Here is a 20,408-nt window from a genome sequence, read left to right as displayed (position 1 = left end):
GGGACTAGGGATAAGAAAACACTTTTAAAATATCTGTATATTAACAAGAAACCACTGTGCTTGAAAAGGTTGGTGATCAATGTACTATACAGCCCTCTAGTTGCACAATGCAACTACAGTTGGCAAAATATGCTCTGCCTGGGGTTGGGAAACATCAGACACTGAAGGCAGCTGTAGTGCCAAATACGTCTCTAGGTGAGCTCACTGGAAATAACACCATCGCACTGAAATCCTCACTCCCCACATCACAAGTCCATTGGTGGCAATTACTACGTATTTGACAATAAATTGAATGCAACAAAGCCAACTTGCAACATGAAAGCTCAGCACTCAACTTAGATCATTCAGTAGCTTATAAATCTGTTCTCTAAGCTTCAAATTTGTACCTCAGCAAAATTACATAGTATTTCACATCTATAGCTCAAGGCCAAACCCCCAGTTCCCTGCCTATGGGACTATTCCCCAGGTGCCCTGCACTCAACGCTCTGGGGGGGGGGGGTGTCACTGCACATGAGGCAGTGTCTCCTGCAGCTTCCTTCCCGGTTAGAAGGACAATCATACACTGAGTCTCATTTAATGACCTGTCGTCTACCTACTTCACACCTCCTAGGTGCTGCCTCTCCTTCATGGCACCACCATCCACCTCGCCACCCAATCCAGAGATTAAGCTGAGTTCTTGATTCATCCAGCTTCTTCACTCCTGTGTACAATCAACCCTAAAATCCACCTATTCTACCTACCGCTTCTCTGTTGAACCCATTCACTGTCCACTTCACAAACTAGTCTCCTCAACCTAGCCCAATGAAGGTACGCAGCAGGAGTAAAATAAACGTGTGTTGAAGTAAGAGTGAATGGCCAGAGGCGTGATACCAAGTATTTAACTAGATCAAGCTTTATTCTAAAGGAAGAGGTTCAGTTTAGCAACTAAGCATAAGCCTGGCTATCAGCAGATCTGTCCTAAGTTCACTGTGGGGCCACTGGCAAACTACAGCTCTGTCCCTTGATTTATTCACCTTCCAAACAGAGATGCTGCCCAAAATAGGGAAAAGAACATAAGAATGTAAGACTCCTATGTAGGAAAAATCATTCCCACAAATACGTACTAATTATGACCATCTCCACCGAACTGAAGTTTAGGATGAGAGAGATTTGGGTAAGACACGAAGAAGAATCTTTTCCATAACCAAATGGCCACATTTCTGAAATGAGTTATCTGAATGGATTACCAGATGGGACTGTACAACTATACTCAAAGCGGAACACTTTAAACAGAAAAAAAAATCCAGCCCTGGTCAGAAACTCTCAAAACTCAACATTAAAAAAAAGGAACGCTCTGAGCAGACATGGCACTGAAGACGCACAGGTGAGGCAAGTGAAGGGACAGATGTGTAGCAGCGTCATCCTCCAGAAATGCAAATTAAAATCACAAAAAAACTAACATGCAACGAGCAATTGCACTCTTGGGCATGTAGCCCAGACACATGAACACTTATATTCACATAAACCTGCACATGAACGTTCACAGCAACAGCCCCCACTGGAAACAGCCTGGATGTCCATTAACGGGTGGATGGTCAAACGGGCTGCAGGTCACCCACACTATAGACACCACTTAGCAATGAAAGTGAACGCGTTACTGAGACACACAGCAATCTAGCTGAATCTCCAGAAAATGATGCCGAGTGAGAGAAAGCCAGTCCCCAAAAGGTTACACACTGTAATCACTCCATTTATATAACATTCTGGAAATGACAAAAGTGGAGAAGTGGAGAACAGACCACTGGCTACCAGGGGTCACGGCATGGGGGTGAGGGAAAGTGAGTGTAGAACACAGCAAAGGAGGGACCTCGTGGTGTGGAAACTGTCCCGAATCCTGACTACCAATGTCAATACCCTGGTTGTGATATCTACTACAGTTTTCCAAGATGTTACCATAGACAGAAACTGGGTAACCGGGATATACATGATTTCTCTGTATTATTTCTTAACAACTGCACGTGAATCTATATCTCAAAATCAAAAGTTTAATTTTTAAAATACCCAACCTGGCCACTTGCCCCAGCCAGGCAGGTGTGGTGAGGGGCAACACACCTCAGCCCAGCGGGAGCTATCAGGAAGAAGCCGCAGAGGGAAATCGGTCAGCCTCTCTGAGCACAGTTTTCAGCTGCCCTACGCAGAGCAAGAAATGGCGGTGACAATACTACAAATGCCCCAGTGACAGTGGCCAGAAATCGATATCGTCTTATTGTTGGGCCAGCCAGACCCTCACAGCACCAGTGCTGCTCAGCTGCCCTGTGAGATAACAGAGCCTCACGGAAGAGTGAGCTGGGTGAGGAAATCACAAGGGGACATAATCCTCTCCACAGAGAGCTGAGCCATGACCTCTGATTCTCACACACGGGGGCAAGTCAGGGCTCAAGGTTAACCATGCCGTCTCTTCCTTCAGTCCCGGGAGGTGAGATGACAGTGTATGGTTTGCTCACTACATGTCCTGCCTCCAGATATGGTCACACGCAGGCCACCTGCTCACCTGGGTAGCAGGGTGCTGGGTGGCCAAGCCACGGAGGAGCCTCAGGATAAACGGCAGGGCCGGGCGAGACAGAAACTTCTTCCACACGTCAGCATCCAGACTGCAAAGCAAAGGAAGGCCGCTGAGCAGGCCAGAGAAGCCAAGGCTACCTAGAGACCAGCTGCTGACTCTGGCTTGTTTAAACATGAGCTTCAAAGAGTGCCACTAAGAATCACCATGGCCACCCAGCTCTGCTGAGAAGCCAGAGAAAGGACCACTCTACAGAAACCAAAAGGCTGCCATCTTTCCCCAGGGCCCCAAAGGATTCTGCCGTGGCTGAGGGGTCACTGTGGTAGTTTCTGGAAGAGGTGGGATACCCCAAGAAGGACAAAGGGGAATGGTCATGCCCAGATGGTGGAGAAAAGGAACCAGGAGGAGGGGCAGGAAGCAGCCACTTTGTCGGAGCTGCATCTTACTTCTTGGCACTGGGAATGTGCTTCTTCATGTAGTCAAGGGCACTCTGGGTGACCCCTTTCTGGAGAATCAGGTCCTTCAGCTGGTGCCCATTGCTGTTGTTCTTGATGCCAGCTGCTATTTTACAGAAGCAGTCCAGGAAGACTTTGTCATCGCCACTGTGGTCTTCATCATACCTAGGTGGAGAGAGCGAAGGGTCTGAAGGTGTGAAACGGTAACATAAGCTGAACAAACATTCTCCAGCAGCCTACAGGATCAAGTTTAAACTCCTCAGCACGACCTAGAGCATCTGCTGATGCGGTTCCCGCCACTCTCCCTCTTAGCTGCCGTCCCCTAAATGCCCAAGGTTCTCTTGCATTTTCATGCTTTTGCACAGGATGCCCCTCAGCTTGTCATACCCCCTTCCCATCTTCACCTTCTCTGCTGAGCCAATGTAACACAATATATTTTATTAGGAATTCTCCAATGAAATCAAGTCCTTTGAAGGCCAGCCAGAATGGTGCATAAAAATCTAACAGACATTCAGGTGAGTCCTCCTTAGTCTCCCAGAACTAGCTCAGGGCTCTTGTGGGGCCCCTCCCATCGCTGTATGAAACCACGCAACATACTTATCAAAGCTGCAGTATGGTTTGAAGCGCTCCACCAGGATTTGCATCTTCTCCAGCTCGCCAAAGGAGAGGTATGGAATGATGCGCAGCAGGCCCTGGAGCACGCTGGGGTTGGAGCGGACGAACGTGCTGTTGATCTGGTCCAAGAGCATCACGAGCTGGTCTTTGTCCCCTGTCAGCAGGAGGTTGCCCTGCAGCAGGAAAGAGGACGGAAGGGCCCTTACTGGGGTCAGGACTTTGGCTGCAGCACTTCCATTAGCCATCAGAAGCCCCAAAGTGTCTTGGCACTTTCCGGGGAATAAACAGCGTGAGTTCCACTAGATAAATTAGTGTCTAAATTTCTGTGCTGGCTCTGTTAATAGCCTCAGGCGATCAAAATGTAACCAATGCAACTGCCCCCTCCCCCAAGAGAATGCAGGCTACCTGATACTCACTTGGTCCTTATCTGTAGCCAAAACATTAGCACTGGTAAGAATGGAGGAAGGCAATGGTGCAGGAAGTGGAGAGGAACTGAGCTGGAAGAGGGAGACCTGGGTTCTAGGCCTCCAACTATATAGTAACCACCTATGAAACACTGAACAGTTCACCTCATTTCTCTGGGCTTAGTTTCGCCAACTGTGAAATGAGGCTTGGACTAAGGTCCCTGTCTATCAGCTGGAACATGCCAGAATCCCATTAATGAGCAGCTTTGTTTCCTCTGAATCCACAGCTTTCAGGCTTCAATGCAATGATGTCACCATTAATTAGTTGAGCCTTGCCATTCCTATGAGCTGAGCAGGTTCAACCGTCCTTGGTTGACACAGTTAAGACACAAACAAGCCCGTTGCTGGCAATGAGACCATGCAGGTCCCCAGGGCCTGCAGATGAACAGGCTGGGCTCACTCACCTTGTCCTCACTCAGGGGTTCCGCATTAGACTCATCTAGAATGATCTCCATGATGCTAAGCACCTGCTCAGCCACAGCTGCACCGCCACTGTCCTTGCTCTCCTGCTCAGCCACCAGGGCCTGTAGGAGGAGACAGTCACTCCGAGGACAAAACAACCACTCACTGCTGATCGGATCTGCTGTGTGTGTGTGTGTGTGTGTGTGTGAGAGAGAGAGAGAGAGAGAGAGAGAGAGAGAGAGAGAACGTGCACAGGTACATTCTCAGGAACACAAGTGTGTGGGTATTTGAGGACAGAAAATGTGACGTGTCAGACTGCTTCCTGGCTGCCCTAAGGCGAGTGGCACTACTTTTCCATTGGTGTGTGGTCTGGACTGCTGAAGGACTAACTTCCTCTTGCCCCTGATCTGAATTCAGGAAAGAGACAAGGAAGCTCTTGGGTGTCATGGCAGCCGTGTAGGGGTGAGCCAGCAGCACAAGGGACAGCCTGAATGACCCAAGCCTCTGTGCCAGTCAGACAGACGAAAGGCTTGAAGAGGCCACAAATCCATCTCCTCCAAGTCTGGGATTGAGCTATCTGGCCCCCACCCAGGACTGCTAAGACTTAACCTTTATCTTCTGCAGCCCCCACTCTTTACCAAGTTCAGCGTCCCCAGCATGACGTTCAAAGTGTTCATTTCCAGCTTGACAAGCTGCTGCCGATTGACTTTCACCTTCACACAGTAACTGAACAATTTCAGCAGCACCTGACAAGAAAAGCCAGTCAAAACCCATGAGGCCATCTGAGAGTAGAGACGTGGGCACAGGCAGGAAAGAATTATTTGAGAGGTCATGCATAAACTGCGGGTACTCCTAAAACCCAGAGGGTAGCAGAGAGAAGTGATCCTAAAGGGTGCATGGTGAGGTGGCTGGGATCTCATACCAGGTGGGCATTTTAAATAGCAATGTTCTCCAGCAGTAGCCCTCATGGGCTGGGCAGATCTCCATCATCTCTAAACTGGCAGGGACGCCACTTCCTAACGGAACAGGGAAATTCTAGTACTAATTCAGACTCTGAACTAACAGTCAGCAGGAAGATTCCAAAGCTCATGGCCTGTGGGAGCTCAGAATCACATAAGTCACTGAAAGCATGGGCACAGTGATATGTCTGTACATCCACTGGAGGTAAACATCACAGTGTAATATTTGCGCTGCCTCTGGAATCCTCTGTTCCTTACTAGTGAGGTGGAGGAATAAGCAAACAACCTCCTACAAAAAATGAAAGGGTTACTTACAAAATGCACTTAAAAAGCAACAATAGCCCTGGCCAGTTGGCTCAGCAGTAGAGCGTCGGCCTGGCGTGCAGGAGTCCCGGGTTCAATTCCCGGCCAGGGCACACAGGAGAAGCGCCCATCTGCTTCTCCCCCCACTCTCCCCCTCCTTCCTCTCTGTCTCTCTCTTCCCCTCCTGCAGCCAAGGCTCCATTGGAGCAAAGATGGCCCAGGCGCTGAGGATGGCTCTGTGGCCTCTGCCTCAGGCGCTAGAATGGCTCTGGATGCAACAGAGCAATGCCCCAGAGGGGCAGAGCATCGCCCCCTGGTGGGCATGCCAGGTGGATCCCGGTCGGGAGCATGCGGGAGTCTAACTACCTCCCCATTTCCAGCTTTGGAAAAATGAAAAAGAAAAAAAAAAGCAACAATAATTCTAACAACAGACACAAGTATAGTTTTTTAGTAAAAGACAATTAGATATTGGTTCCACAGGTGACTAATGGGACATGGCAGAAGGCTGCCATCACACTGGCATTTTGAAGGAAGTGGGGCAGGAAGAGGTACTAGTGGGGAAAAGGAGCCCAGACGCACAGGGCTCAGGGAAGCTACCAGGCCCTTCGCTGGCCTGCACTGGTCCATGGCACCATGCTGCCCTCTAGGGTGCAATGACACAATGACCACAAGCTTCTTTCCATAGGAGCCTCTGCCAAAGCTGAAGGCTGGTCCCACCACACTGCCTCCAACTCACTGTTAGAAGGTGGCGTCCCTGCTTGAAGTCTTTGATCCCTGCCAGTCTGTTAAGCATGCATTCCAGGCCCCCACACTGGGCCATCACACCAGCCATTTTATACACTTCTTCTTCATCCTCTTCTTCATCTGGGGGAAAAGGGTCCCGAGCAAAAACAGAGAAAAAGATGAGGACGGGAGCAAAACTGACATCCCTCTTGCAGGCTGATAGCTATTTCCCTTCTTCATCTCTCCAATGAAGACACAGCCAATAAAACAGGTGGATATTGGATATTAAACTACACTATCTCACACTTAGTAGCTTTTTAAAAGACTCAAGTCAATTAAAATTATTTACTCAAATGTGTGAAAAGAAAAGCACCATAACCACCAATAGAAAAAAGAAACTAAGCTAAAAATAAATTTGAACTCAAATTTGTTGCTAATTGCATTATTTTTTCTAAGACTGGGTTTTTTCCTTCCTAATCCCAAAGGTTTCTGAATCAGGCTATAGATATACCCATATTTTCCTCAGAGAAGTAATCTGCCCTCAATTCTGATTAGAGGTACAAGAGAATATTTGCCCAGAATGGCCCTAAGTCCCAGGACATGAACTGCTGATAGATCCCAAACTTCAAATCCAACATGCAGCAGTATCTGTGAGAAGGGCCACACACCTGTGGTGGAGTCCAGGGACTCGATAAACTCCTCGGTGGCATCACCAAGCAGCCCCCGCATCCGATAAACAATCCTCATGGGCTCTCCCTGGGCAGACAAAATTGAGAAGGGTATGTATAAATAGGCCAGAAAACGCAAAGGAATGAACACCTGTCTTGCATTAATTAATGCCTCAGCAGCATGGTTAGCTTCTATTTCTCTACATCTGAACCAAAGCACTTAGAATCCAAATGCACTGCTTTTCACTTAGGGGAAAGAAAGCTGACTTCTTTAGTGTCTATTTAGGTCAGAAACGATACGAAGCATGTTATAGACGCTATTTCATTTAATTTCATTAAACTCTATGTAAAAACTGTAACATTATTTACTGTTTTACTCTATGCTAGGTCCTATGCTAACTAAGCCTTTTTAATACCCTTTTAGATAAATTTAAACAGCTTAATCCAAGTCACCCAGTTATAAGCCTAGGTCTGATCCCAAGCCTGTGCCTCCTTCAGGAGAAGGAGAAACTACTATCCAAAGAATCAGGACAAGGGAGCTCAAAGGGCTCAAAGAGTTGTGATTCAAGTCTCAGGACCCCAAAACAAAAACCTCAGTACAGCAATCTTTGCCTATGGAGAGCCTAAGGTCTTCATAGAACGGCACAGCAAGGAGAGGATTCAGCCAAATCTGCTCACTCTAAAACCTCCACCCTGACGGAATATGAGGAACGAGTCTTTGGTAAGTCAGAAGTGCTGCATTCCGTAAACTGGAGGATCACAGCGTCTGCTCTACCCCAGCTCTTCAACCTTCACTGGTCAGGTGCCTCAAAAGGAGGACAAGCTGACTGGTTTCTCCACGCAACCACATCAGGGAAGGGCTGCTCCACGAGAGCTGCTATGAGCTGGGGGAGTGATGACTGACGCGGTCCCTCCTGCGACACGTCTGCACACATCAGAAAAGTAAGACTGCGCCTCCCAGCAACAAAACAAGCACATACCTCATTCGTGGTGCACCAGACTTTCTTGTAAACCTCGGCCACAGGCAGGTCCAAACTAATGATTTTATTGTTTACGAGAAGCTGAACAGAAAAGAAGGTGAGGCTGTTATTCCAGGTAATTGTAAGGCAAGTGAATTTCAAGATCAAAGGGTACTTTATAGCACCAGTTCATAATTCATAATTTTATGTGTCGAGGATCAATCAGCTCTCCCTCTCTAAAAGATGCACGTGTGTGCACAACACACAGAATTTTGTGCACAATTTCATGGGTCATGAACACCCTTAACCCAAACCATGACTCCACACTAACAACTCTTGCTGAGGACCTCCTTCTCTTAGCCTAAGACCATTTCAGGTCAACCTCAGAAAAAGCAGTTTTCTCTATTTCAAACAACATGCTTGTCACTGTGTATATAACAAAACTGGACCCTAAAGGCTGTCTACCAGAAGGTACCAGATATGCGGACTAAAGTGCCAGTATTTAGGGACCTTGACTGAAAAGCCTCTGAGCAACAGGATTAATTAAAGTCTATGCCATGGCAGCAACAGCCACTAACCCTTTAACGCCACATGCCAGGAATGGGGCAGAGCCCTTCACAGGTAATTAGCCTTTACATCAGCAGGCGGGAATCTTGAGCCCCCAAATATAGATGAGAACAGTGAAACAAGCTAGCTGCCCGAGGCTACTCAGCTGCTAAAGGGAGGAACCTGGATTTGACCCCAGCCCATGCTCTTGACCATGACAGCACTGTCCACACTTGTTACCTCCATCCCACTGTCATCCTCCAGGAGAGCCACCAAGTCACAGTCCTGGCAAATCTTGTTCTTTATGTCCCTCATAAGTGGCCCGATGCCTGGCTCGTTGCTACTGTACGGGTTACCAGGCATCCTGCCCTGTAAGAAGTCTTCTTGTTGGGGGTCCTTCTCCAGGGTCACAAAGAACTCAGTGACTTCATTCTCTTCCTAAAGGACAGAGAGAAGGAAGCATCACAAGGGATGGCATAAAGATAAATGTAGAGGGACAGCAGAAGCCTGGCCATGCTACCTTGGTTCCCTCAATGCTCTGAAGGAAACTCACCAGTGATCCAGCCCTTACACATTTACAGATACAAAGAATAGAAAGCTCAGGGTGACTTAAAAAAAATCCAAATATAATTCAAACAGCCTTACATACAAAGCATCTCCTCTGAAGCTCAAGAGTGAATTAGGAGAGAAAGCCCAACAAAGTGAGCAGATAAGGAGACATGTGGAAGCTGTATTACTGAAATGAGGGGAGGGAGGCTCTCCTCCACCTGCCCATCTCATGGATGCTAACTTGGTTACTGGTGGCCCTCAAATCAGGAAAAGGGTCTTTTCTGTATTATGTAACACCGGGCATGCCCAACCACAGTGAACTCTCATCAGTCACTGAGAACCCCGGTGTCTCCTTTCTTGATAACAGGAGAGGGACTTTGGCTCACACTGTGCTCTGTGATAGCTCAGGCTAGGGAAACACACAAGCATATATGCACAAAATGGGGAAAGGAGGGTGGTGAGAATTTCTTTTTCTTTATACTCTAACTCAATGTTGTTCTTTCATGGCATAGTGAATTAATAAGCCATGGGATTTTGGCACAGGAAGTTAAAAAATAAAATAAGGCTGACCTTGACCTTCTATCTAGAAAATAAGACCAAGGGAAGGTCTTTGGATTTTCCAACATCAGGAACAGGAAAATTATGAGGTTGCTTCTGGTTTTATATCAGTGTTTTTTTTGTTTTGTTTTTTTCTTTTAAGTGAGACAGAGGAACAGACAGGAAGGGAAAGGTATGAGAAGCATCAACTTATAGTTGCAGCACTTTAGTCATTCATTGATTGCTTTCTCCTATGTGCTTTGACCAGGGGGCTCCAGCTGAGCAAGTGACCCCTTGCTCAAGCCAGTGATCTTGGGCTCAAGCCACTGACCTCAAGCCAACGACCATGGGGTCATATCTATGATCCCACAGTCAAGTTGATGAGCCTGTTCTCAAGCCGGATGAGCCCACGCTCAAGCCAGCAACTTCAGGGTTTCGAACCTGGGTCCTCAGCATCACAGGCTGATGCTCTATCCGCTGCACCGTCACTTGGTCAGGCCAGTGATGCCTTCTAAAATGTTAACTAAATGGCCCACAGCTAGTAAGTGTGCCCATGACTACAATGGGTCACCGAGAGGTCCCACTGCAGAAGGCTCATGCTGACACCCGAGCACCATGGGAAGCGCCACTGCTTACAGGATAAATGATGCTGCAGAGCCTCTCAAAGATGAACACAGGCGTCCGGTAGTCATCCAGATTGTAGCGCTTGGCTGTCTCAATGCACACAGCCATGAAGGCCTTGGTTTCCGATTCTGTACCTGCCAGAAATCACAGCGGCCAAGTCAGTTAGGAAAGCAATTCAGTTATCAAGATGATGCTTGACATAAAGTACCATCACAGACAGAGTCCTTCTGCCTGCTAAGTCTTTAAATGCCCCATAGGACAACATCAATACTTCAAATGAAAATCCGAAGCTGACTGATTCTTATACTCAGACCGCAACACATATAAAAGCCAAATGCCCAAGTCAGCACCATGCACCACGGTGAGCTGTGTACTTGTCTTTCTCTCAGAATCACAACCTCACATTCTCATGGCCAATATAGGTATTTGAAAATGTCAAATGTTGATACTTTTTTGAGATGATTCTAACTGTATTTCAATCAAATCAAAAGGATGTGATAAACTCTCTAAAAGATAAGGTAGATTGCCTTTTATAAGCCAAAGACATAACTTCAAGTCACATAAAGGGGAAAAAACATCCCCTTGAAAGAGTCCAACTGACCAGGGCACAAGCCAGCTGAGCATGGCATAACAGAATGGTAGCAAAAGGCCCTCCATGTCTGGCCACACAGCAGACTGTGTCCCCTGATCGACTCCCCACTTTTTCCCACTTCAAAATAACCCCAAATACTGACCAGAAAGATATCAGTGAACTGCCACTCCCACAAAGAATCAAAAGCCAAAATTTAAAAGACATCAAGAACCCAGGAAAGTAAGAACACTGAGGCTGCCTTTGCCTTGAGCTTTGGTTCTATCACCTGCCAAGATTTGAGAGCTGGACACAAAGCCCCAACCTGCCAGAGTGGAAAGTGTAGCAGGAACGCCCTATGCACACATAGATTTGGTACCCTGTAAGAGCTTTCTTTACCTTGAGGCTCAACTAGAAACAACTTCCCCTTTCCCCCAAGCAAATAACTTCCCTTAAAATGTAGCACTGAGCAGAGGGTGGGGGAAATCTCAGACCTCACCCGCTCACAGAGATTTGTGACACACTACCTAAAAGGTTTGAAAATCCAAAGGTTAGAACTCTGTTAAAGGCAGCCCTGGGATGTCCATGCCCTGAGCTGCCTCACAGGAACATTACAAATCCTCTCTGGAAAAACCCATCTTTGACTCAGATCCTGAAGAGTTTCTACAGATAAATCTCCAAAACACAGCCAAAAGTCACTATATATATATATATATTAAGGCACTAGAAGCAAGGGCTGATATAACAGCAGAATCAGATAAAAAATATTTCAAATTTTAGAATTATCAGGCACAGAACATATTTGATACGTTGAAAGATTATAAAAAGGCCAAGAAATGTTGATAAAAAGCCAACCTATAAAATCTCCATAGTACTATGAAAACACAATGGATGGATTAAACAGGTAACACAGATTATAGAAAAAAAATCAATGACTTGAACAACAGAATAGAGGAAATCGTCCAAAACCAGCATAGATGTGTGAGATGAACACTATGAAAGAGAGGTGAACAGATATGGATGACAGAGTGAGTGGAGTTCCCCTGGACAAAGGAGAATGGGCAGAGACAACCGAAAGGATAACTGCTACGAATTTTCCAATAAAAGACACCAATCTGAGAACGCTTGACCTCTTCCTGCTCTGAGCTCAATACAAAAAGTCCAAACTGACTGAGCCCAGCTCTGGAATTTTATAACTCCAAGAACCAGTCTTCTTTACTTGAATGTGTGGAAACATATGCTGCCCCTCTGGCTCTGCAGAACTCAGGAAAATCAAACTAGTGTACCAAGGCAGGCCCAGAGGGACATGGGGGTCTTGAGCTCCAGGCCACTGGGCAGTGCTACCTGTGGTCATGTCCTCCAGCATCTCCAGCAGCATATCCTGGGTCTCATCGATCAGCTTGGTCCTCTGCACCACCAGCTTTCGCAGGCACAGGTATCCATTCAGCACAGTACCCACCAACCGACTTTTAAAGTGCCTTTTGATGGATTCCACCTCAACAAAGGAGGAAAGAAGGCCTGTGGGGACAGGAAAAACTCACTGCAATAGCTCTGAATGAGACAATAAGCAAGGAAGGTCTATGTCTTCAAAACATTATGAGCAACTCCAAAGCAGGAAAAAGTTATCATTGTGCATGGCACAGAACAGGTGTGTTCAATGAAGTGTAGTAGTCAATACAGAACAGGAGCTCAAAAACATACACCTGCAGATAAAAATTGCAGAGCTTAACTGGGCACTATGATCAACACGAGAGGGAAGAGTCAGCCTCAGCACCCAGTGAGCTCAGAGTCAGTGCCCAAACTACACCCAGGGCGCCCTAAGGAAGGACCTGGCGGCTCTCCCTACCTGTGAGGCTCTTGAGGGCATAGCCTTGCTGCAGATCTGTGCTCAGCGTGGCTTCCTCCAGGGCCAGCAAGCGGGCTATTTCCTAAACAAGACAATAAACAGTGTGACAGCACTGCCTATAACCCTAGTCACCTCCACCACTGGTCCAGGAGCTTGCAGCACCAACCAAAGACACTCTAGTCCAGCGGTTCTCAACCTGTGGGTCGCGACCCTGGCGGCAGTCGAATGACCAAAACACAGGGGTCGCCTAAATATGTATTTTATTTAAACTCATATTTTATTTAAAAATGTATTGTATAATAAATATGTATTTTCCGATGGCTTTGGGCGACCCCTGTGTTTTGGTTGTTCGACCCCCGCCAGGGTCGCGACCCACAGGTTGAGAACTGCTGCTCTAGTCACTATCATTTTATTCTAATGATCCCTCAGGCTGAATCTTTGCAAAACTCCTTTCCAAGAAGCTTCAGACAGCTGCACTGATATTAAGGGACTGCCTAAATACTGGGAAGATCCTGAGTGCCCCAACAGATTGCTATGTTCTTGTGACAAACACAATACAGTCACAAAAATATTTTCAACAAACATTGCTTCTCAGCACAAGAGAACGCTGCAACATGTGTATCAGAAAGAGTTCACTGAGAGCGCTCTCCTGGGCTGCGGGTTGGGATACCTTTGTGATGAGGTTGCCCACATAGGGCAGGACTCCCCGGGCGGCCAGGTAGACTTTCCAGTGAGCGGACGTGATGAGCTTCTGGTACAGAGCCAGGTATTCGGCGGCACACTCGCCAGCGATGCTCAGCTCGTCCAGGTAACTGCCATCGAGACAGACAGGGCACTATGAGAGAACTCAAACAGCTCCAGTAGCCTACCGGCTCCTCACACTCCTGCCACCCCTCAAGTCCTCTGCTGCCTGTCACCCCTCTGCCTTCTGGGCGGGAAGAAGGGCCCCTGAGAAAACCCAAACGTCCCGCTTGGGAACCTCCCACACTTGGGAAGAACCTGGAGCACACAACAGGGAATGCAATGCAATAAACTAGATGCACTGGGAACAAGCACCAAAATATGAACAGTCATTATGTGGGCAGCAAGGCTGTATTTTTGACTGAATCAGCTAGAAGGCAAGTGCACCAGAGTGGCCAGTAACGTAGCTTTGGAATGAGACTGCCAGAACTCAAATGCTGCCTTCCAGTGGAGAAGTGAATTAACCCCTTTAAGCCCAGGCTGCTTTGAGGATTAAATGAGATCATGGATGCCAAGCATTTCCATGTTCAGAAGTTGGTGCTGGTGCTCTGTTAACTACTACTCCCACCACTAAAACTCAGCTTTTTCAAACTTTTTGGTTCCTGTGGGGTTCTATGCGGAATGAGATCGCTTAGAGCACAGGTGTGCCTCCCATCAGCCCCCTCTATGAAGTCCCCTGGGAAAGCAGGTAGGGCTCCAAATGAAGCCTGACCACTTTGCCCACCCCACCCCTCAAATGGTACCTGGTGAGGAGGTCGAGGACCTGCTGCTTGCGGCTGGGAATGGTGGCTAGAGCTTCCACGATGGTACAGGCTGCCTGCCGCGCAGCCTGTGTGGCCGGTGTAAAGAGCACCTGCAGGGCACGGAGGAAAGCCCCGGGCTCAGGGGACAGCCTCTCACCAGGCCCCGAGCAGGAGTCAACTACTACACCACCCACCCAGAGGAAGCCCTCCAGCACCTCGCCAGGAATGGGTTAAAGCAGAAATCACAGGCAAGCAGGAGGCCTGACTGCCTCAGCCTAGAAGGCAGCTGCGAAGGAGCCTTCCTCACAAAGAGTAATCTGGAGAGTACACCCAGGGTGACCGGCAGGGAAGAGACCAGCAGGTGTCTTCCTCATCGAAGACTTCTATAATTCTATTATGGGGACACCTATATGCTAAGTATTTTTCATCTTATCAATGGACACATGTGTTCTGAAAGTGTAATTACTTTACTCCTTTATGACATTAACTAGAAAGAGGGAACACAGCAGAACTACAGAAGACGGAAGGAGAAGGAACTGTGGGCACTGCGCTCGGGTCCTTTAAGTGGTCAGAGAGGAGTGCAGAGAGCGAGACCAGCCCGACAAGCAGGGCTCAGGAGGTTGCTCTGGCCAGGCCACAGTGCTGCGGCTGCACCTGAGGGCCGCCGCCTCTGCCCTCCTTGTAGGGAGGTGAGAAAGCCGAGCAGAGAGGGGAGAGTGCACAGTGCCAGGGCCGGCAGGGGTAGGCCGAGGCAGCGGCCGGGGAGGGTCACTCACTTGCCGCAGCCAGTTGTTATGGCCCAGCTTGAGATCCAATGGGGAGGTCCTCTTGCCCCGACGGCTCAGGAACTGCTTCCACCTCCACACATACTTCTCCGTCAAATAGAGGTGGTGGAGCTCTGATTTGCTTGGGGACTTCCCATTACCATCTATCCCTGGCAGGCAGAGGGGTGCAAGACAGGTCAGCAAGAGAAAGTGACAGAAGAGGAGGAGTTTAGGGCTGTCAGGACAGGGGCAGGAAGGACTGATTTCCCAAGTCCTGAAGGGACGACACACCTCTAATAGGAAGACACTTCTTCCAGGCTTCATAGGACGCTTTGGGGTCCCTCTTGAGCCACAGCTGAGCCTGGGCATGGATCTCATTGCAGTACGGCTTCACCGTGGTCAGGGCCTCCACGGGGACGTCCTGCAGGAGGAAGGCGGCACAAGGGGAAAGTACGTGAGGACACATCGGAGCCACAGCAGCACTGACGCCCCAAGGGGACATATGCAAAGGTGGGAAGATCAGAAGGATCAACAGTCATCCCTTTTATGCCCAAATACATGTTCCTGTTAGGACGTTCTGATCCAATTTAGCTGCAGCATCTGCACGCTGAGCTTAAGGCCACCGACCAGACTGTGCTGGACAGGACGGAGACGCCCTCTGACAGGCAATCCTGCAGCACCTTCACTAATTCCTGTCCCCAGGCAGACTGGTGGTTTCCCACACAGAAATCCTAAGGGTCACTGAGCAGCCTCAGAATTTAAAGAGCCATGACTAACCAGAACTCTTAAGCCAGCGATTCTCAAACTTTTTGGCCTCAGGACCTCATCACACGCTTATAAAATTATTTAGAACATTAAGAACTTTTATATGTGTGGTTCTACCTATAACTACCATATTTTTGACAGAGACAGAGAGGGACAGATAGGGATAGACAGGAAGGGAGAGAGGTGAGAAGCATCAATTCTTCATTGCAGCTTCCTTAGTTGTTCAGTGATTGCTTTCTCATATGACCCTTGATAGAGAGGGGGGCAGAGCAGAACAAGTGATCCCTTGATCAAGCCAGCAACCTTGGGCTTCAAGTTAGTGACCTTTGGGCTGAAGCCAGTGACCATGGGATCATGCCTAGTATCCCACACTTAAGCCAGCGACCTCTTCCGCCTGCTTCCCAGGGAGCTCTGGGAAGAGGGGCCCGGGAGGCGGGAGCCGCTGCCTCTCCTGCTCAGACACCAGCAGTCCTACCAGCGCCAATGGCACCACTGGCCAAACAAACGGCAGCAGAGTGCACAGGGCAAATAGTGACTTGGGATAATAATAAAAATAATACCAGCCTCAGAGTCCCTGAGAGTCTTCCCAGAGACATGTGGGCGGTTCTCTCAAGGCTAAAACTAAGCAAAACGTGCACAGAGACACTGGGCCACAGGGCTTGGTGGATCAGAGCTCTGGAAATCTCCCTTCACCTCACACACCAGAAAAAATGACATGTGAGCATGAGGCTCTTCTTTTCAGTCAAGGACCAATTTCATCTGCTGGGAATCAGCTGAAGGGAAATAAACCCTCATTAAAGGGCAGGGAAGGTACGTCAGTCCTGTCTTCTCTGAGGCCTGTCTGGGCAGCCCAGGACAAGGGAGATGCAGCCAGTGGTTCCACACCAGCGTCCTCCCTAGTGCCTCCCACTCCGAAAGCCACCTTCCTGCAAGGAAGGCTTTGTTCCCCATCCAGGGATCCCATGAGAGGAGCAGCCCTGGAACGGCCCCAGGGCCACAAAGGCAGTTCTTCCCCCAGGCATGTCCGGGAAAGAACTATGGCGTGGGTAATCTGCAAGCTGGGGCAGGCAAGTCAGGCTGTGGCTTGGCTAGTCTTTTTAGGATAGGAACTGGCTTCGTTCACTCAGCAATGGTTTACTGAGTGGCCGTTACATGTTAGATATGATGCTATGCACTAAACATTAAAAAATATATTTTTTAAAGATGATGCCTGGATTCAAGGAGCTAACAGCCAGCCTAGCAGAAAAGTGGGTCTTCTAAGGAGTAGCTGACAGATGAAGGACAGCGTTCCAGAAAGAGACGACAGCACAGTCATAACTGACATTATTAAGGACTGACGGGGGCCAGAGTCTGCTCTGAGTCCTTGGTCTTTATTAAATCATTTACTGTTCACAACATTTCAAGGTGGAGACTCTATTCCCATTTTACAGGTGGAAAAACGGAGGAACCTGAGTTAAATAACTTGCCCAGGTCACAATACCACGTGGGCAGAGGCACGGGCGGGAAGAGCACCATGCTGGCCGGGAGCTGCAGGTCACCTGATGTGACAGCAGAAAGCAGCCCTCTGCAGTTATGTTTGTGTTTATTTTACTCTTGAGTTTCCTCTGAGAAACCTTCCTACTCAAAATCCCCACATCTGCTGAACTGTGGCAAAGGAAGCAATGCTGCCCCCTGTCCCGGGTCAGGGACGTTCCGGGCAGGGCAGGGGCTGCCACCCAAGTAACCTTCCTTCTGAGACCCCGGCCCAGTACCTTGTTCTTCTTGCTGGTTGGAGCAGGTGGTTTAATCAGCTTCTGTAAGATGCGCAGGCACATGAGGGTAATGTTCTCAACAACCACAGGGGTCTTAATGTTCACAGCCATGAGGAAAAGGCTGAGAGCTAGGGTTGGGAAGGAAGGCAGAGTCAGATCACACAGCACCCCACACCTGCTCCAGCGAGGTGGCCTGAGTGTAGTCCCCTCCCTCCCTCTGTGGTGGACACTGCACCCTGAGGCAGTCTTTCCTTTCTCTGAAAGGCTCCTAACCAGATGTCCCTCAAACTCACCACAGCGCAACCGGAGCTCCCAGCAGCTGTCCTCCTTCGAGATGGAATCTGTCAGCAGCAGCATCTCATACTGAAGGCCACTTGCCTAGGGGCCAAGCAGAAGAGGCATGAGTAGAGTCTGAAGGGTCAATCCCATGACTGGCGGATGTCCAAGTTCTGACCCAGGGACCAAGAGCTAGAACTTCTGGCCACATGCAGAATCATCAGAGAGAGAAAAGGAGGCTCTTTGCCCTGAGCAGCTGGGTCCGACCTGGGGAAACCACGCTGGGACATGAGCTCTGCAAGCAAGCGTGCTGCTCAGTCACCACAACGGGACTGCAGGGTGGAAGTGCAGGAAGAGCGAAAGCGTGGAAGGAGTTGGGGACACCTGCCCTGCTCACCAGATCAGGATTGGCCCAGTGGCCCTTCAGGGCTGTGGAGACCTTGCCAATAATCAGGTCATTCATTTGTTGGGTGGCTTCTGGATTGTCTCTGCAGGAACAAAAAAACCCAGAGTCCTGTCACTCACCATTGGTGGTGCCCCTCCTGTCCACCTGAAGGAACCCAGAGAAAAAGAAAAGGAAACCCAGGTCTACGCTACCCCCCCCCCCCCGGGGCCAAGATCAGTGTCAGCCCACAACAGTGAGGTGTGCAGCAAAGGAAAGGGTGCTGGTCATGGCGCCCCCTGGGAGGGGACGTTGGCGGGGAAAGAGCAGTGCCCACATGGGAGGCTTCCTCCGCGTCCCCATCCCAGGCTGCAGAGCCCTCAGGCACCGGATGTTTTATCACAGTCCCCAGATCTAGGCATTCACACTCAGTCTTGGCCACAACTCTTGCCTCATCTGCTCTAATTGCCTCCACTTCATTTCTCACAAGGCCACCTTAGTTTTTGCCCATGCCCCTTTGTAATAATATCTACATTAACAATAGCAAAAAACACAAATTCTACCATATTGCTTTCTTATTTTCCAAAGGCCTTACAATGGCCTATAAGGCCCCTCAGAATTTATCCAAGACCCTAAATCCCACCCCCGACTCCCCAGGGCATCCCTCAGTCAGCTGCACAGAATGCCATGCTGCTGCCCCGCCCCCCAGCCTTCCATGTGCACTTCCTATGCGTGCAACTCATGCCTTGTACACCGCACAGCTTGCTCCTGCTCCCACAGCTCCGTCCTCCAGCACCACCACCCTCCGAGGTCTCCTGGACCCTTTACCCTGCACAGCAATCCCCTGACAATCAGGGCCACCCCAGCCTTGCTTCCTCTCACAATCTAACTTCCCGACACCGTACAGTGGATGCTCTCTCCACTGCAGTTCTCCCATCTAGACTGTGAACTATGTGAGGGTAGGGACTTCATCCCATTTACCACTGTACTATCAGAGTCTAGCATGGTGCCTGGCATTCAGCAGATGCTCAATAAATATGTGCTGAGTGAATAAATAATACAAGTAATATTTATCAACCAGTAACATATTCCACAGTTTATGCCACACACTCAGTAAACATCTGCACCCAGCTCTGGGTACTACTACACTGGCATATGTTAAGCACTCAACCTTATGAGTTCTTACAGAATTACTGCATTTCATCCTCACCATGAACGAGCCATTAAGGTATTTACTATCAGCAGTACTTTTCAGATGAGGAAAAATTGGGCTTGAGGAGTTAAGCAATTTGTCCAAGGCCCACAGTACAAGTAACAGATGCCGAGCCTCGGCCCAAACTCTTAATCATTGGGCTCCAATGCCCCCCTGTCTTCTCTAGGGTGAGTCCTGAGCCCAAGTACCCAGTCTCTCTTCTCCTCCCCCACCAGAACTCAGAGATCCCTTCCTCAGGAAACCTCACTGGAGCCAACAGAGTACAAGCCAATACACTATACAATGTTGCCGACACTCCATTTTCTCCCGTATGATAAGCTAGCCAAGCTGTCTGGCAGTGAGACACATAATTCTTTGCACCCTCTAATGCTACCAACGTCGCAGCTGCCCCTAAGCCCAGCATTAGCAGGAATTACTGGCCCCGCAGTGGCGCGGGCTCTGACCGAGTCAGGAGGCACATGAGCTGGCGGACCTCCTCCCGCATGGCTGCGGAGCCTCGGCGCAGATTGTAGTCAAAGAGCTCCCGGATAAGGCCCTGGGAGACGAGGATGTGCCTCAGGGCTGGGTTGGAAGCCAGGGCCCGGAGGAGAGTGATACAATGCTCGGTGACAGCGGAGGCGCAGCCATAGCACTTGGTGGAGGATGTGTGGCCACAGCCCAGGACGGACAAGGCGCGGTACTGGCTGGCAGTGAAGGTGGGCTGCACAGAGGTGCGGGACGACTTGGTGGCCGCCTCCCTCTGCTGCAGGTCATATTCCAACAACTCTTTGCGAGAAGCAAAAACTTTCTGAGGAAAAAAAAGACAAAGGAGAAAGAAATTAGCAATTAACCCTTTGAGTAGTATGAATGTTCACGTATGTCCTCATGCCTCCTGACCATCAGAGTGTGACTGTACAAATATTTTTATTTTAAAAATGTATAAGGCAACATTAAAAGAAGGCAAATGTATGTTACTCTTGTTTCCATAAATTGGTTATCCAACAAATATGATTTTAAGTTAATAAAACTGTAACGAA

General features: G+C 48.9%; 1 protein-coding gene across 4 annotated transcripts in view; it reads right to left on the bottom strand.

The window, feature by feature from the left end:
- The window catches only part of UBR4 (ubiquitin protein ligase E3 component n-recognin 4), a 130,718-nt gene that overhangs the window by 16,032 nt on the left and 94,278 nt on the right, over positions 1 to 20,408 (bottom strand). For all 4 annotated transcript variants that reach the window (XM_066270272.1, XM_066270271.1, XM_066270270.1 and 1 more), the window contains 20 exons: positions 19,836 to 20,179; positions 18,195 to 18,285; positions 17,815 to 17,899; positions 17,522 to 17,649; positions 15,297 to 15,426; positions 15,018 to 15,175; positions 14,242 to 14,351; positions 13,428 to 13,569; positions 12,758 to 12,839; positions 12,256 to 12,429; positions 10,356 to 10,477; positions 8,874 to 9,071; positions 8,109 to 8,189; positions 7,129 to 7,216; positions 6,474 to 6,601; positions 5,114 to 5,221; positions 4,478 to 4,597; positions 3,592 to 3,782; positions 2,986 to 3,159; positions 2,531 to 2,630 (listed from right to left, as the gene is read on the bottom strand). In XM_066270272.1, coding sequence (XP_066126369.1) covers positions 2,531 to 2,630; positions 2,986 to 3,159; positions 3,592 to 3,782; positions 4,478 to 4,597; positions 5,114 to 5,221; positions 6,474 to 6,601; positions 7,129 to 7,216; positions 8,109 to 8,189; positions 8,874 to 9,071; positions 10,356 to 10,477; positions 12,256 to 12,429; positions 12,758 to 12,839; positions 13,428 to 13,569; positions 14,242 to 14,351; positions 15,018 to 15,175; positions 15,297 to 15,426; positions 17,522 to 17,649; positions 17,815 to 17,899; positions 18,195 to 18,285; positions 19,836 to 20,179 — 2,754 coding nt within the window. The remainder of the gene's footprint in view (positions 1 to 2,530; positions 2,631 to 2,985; positions 3,160 to 3,591; positions 3,783 to 4,477; positions 4,598 to 5,113; positions 5,222 to 6,473; positions 6,602 to 7,128; positions 7,217 to 8,108; positions 8,190 to 8,873; positions 9,072 to 10,355; positions 10,478 to 12,255; positions 12,430 to 12,757; positions 12,840 to 13,427; positions 13,570 to 14,241; positions 14,352 to 15,017; positions 15,176 to 15,296; positions 15,427 to 17,521; positions 17,650 to 17,814; positions 17,900 to 18,194; positions 18,286 to 19,835; positions 20,180 to 20,408) is intronic.

Source organism: Saccopteryx bilineata, chromosome 3 (genome assembly GCF_036850765.1).
Source record: "Saccopteryx bilineata isolate mSacBil1 chromosome 3, mSacBil1_pri_phased_curated, whole genome shotgun sequence".
Taxonomy (NCBI): Eukaryota; Metazoa; Chordata; class Mammalia; order Chiroptera; family Emballonuridae; genus Saccopteryx; species Saccopteryx bilineata.
The sequence above is the reverse complement of the archived record's forward strand: the minus strand, read 5'-3'. Positions and strand labels throughout refer to the sequence as shown.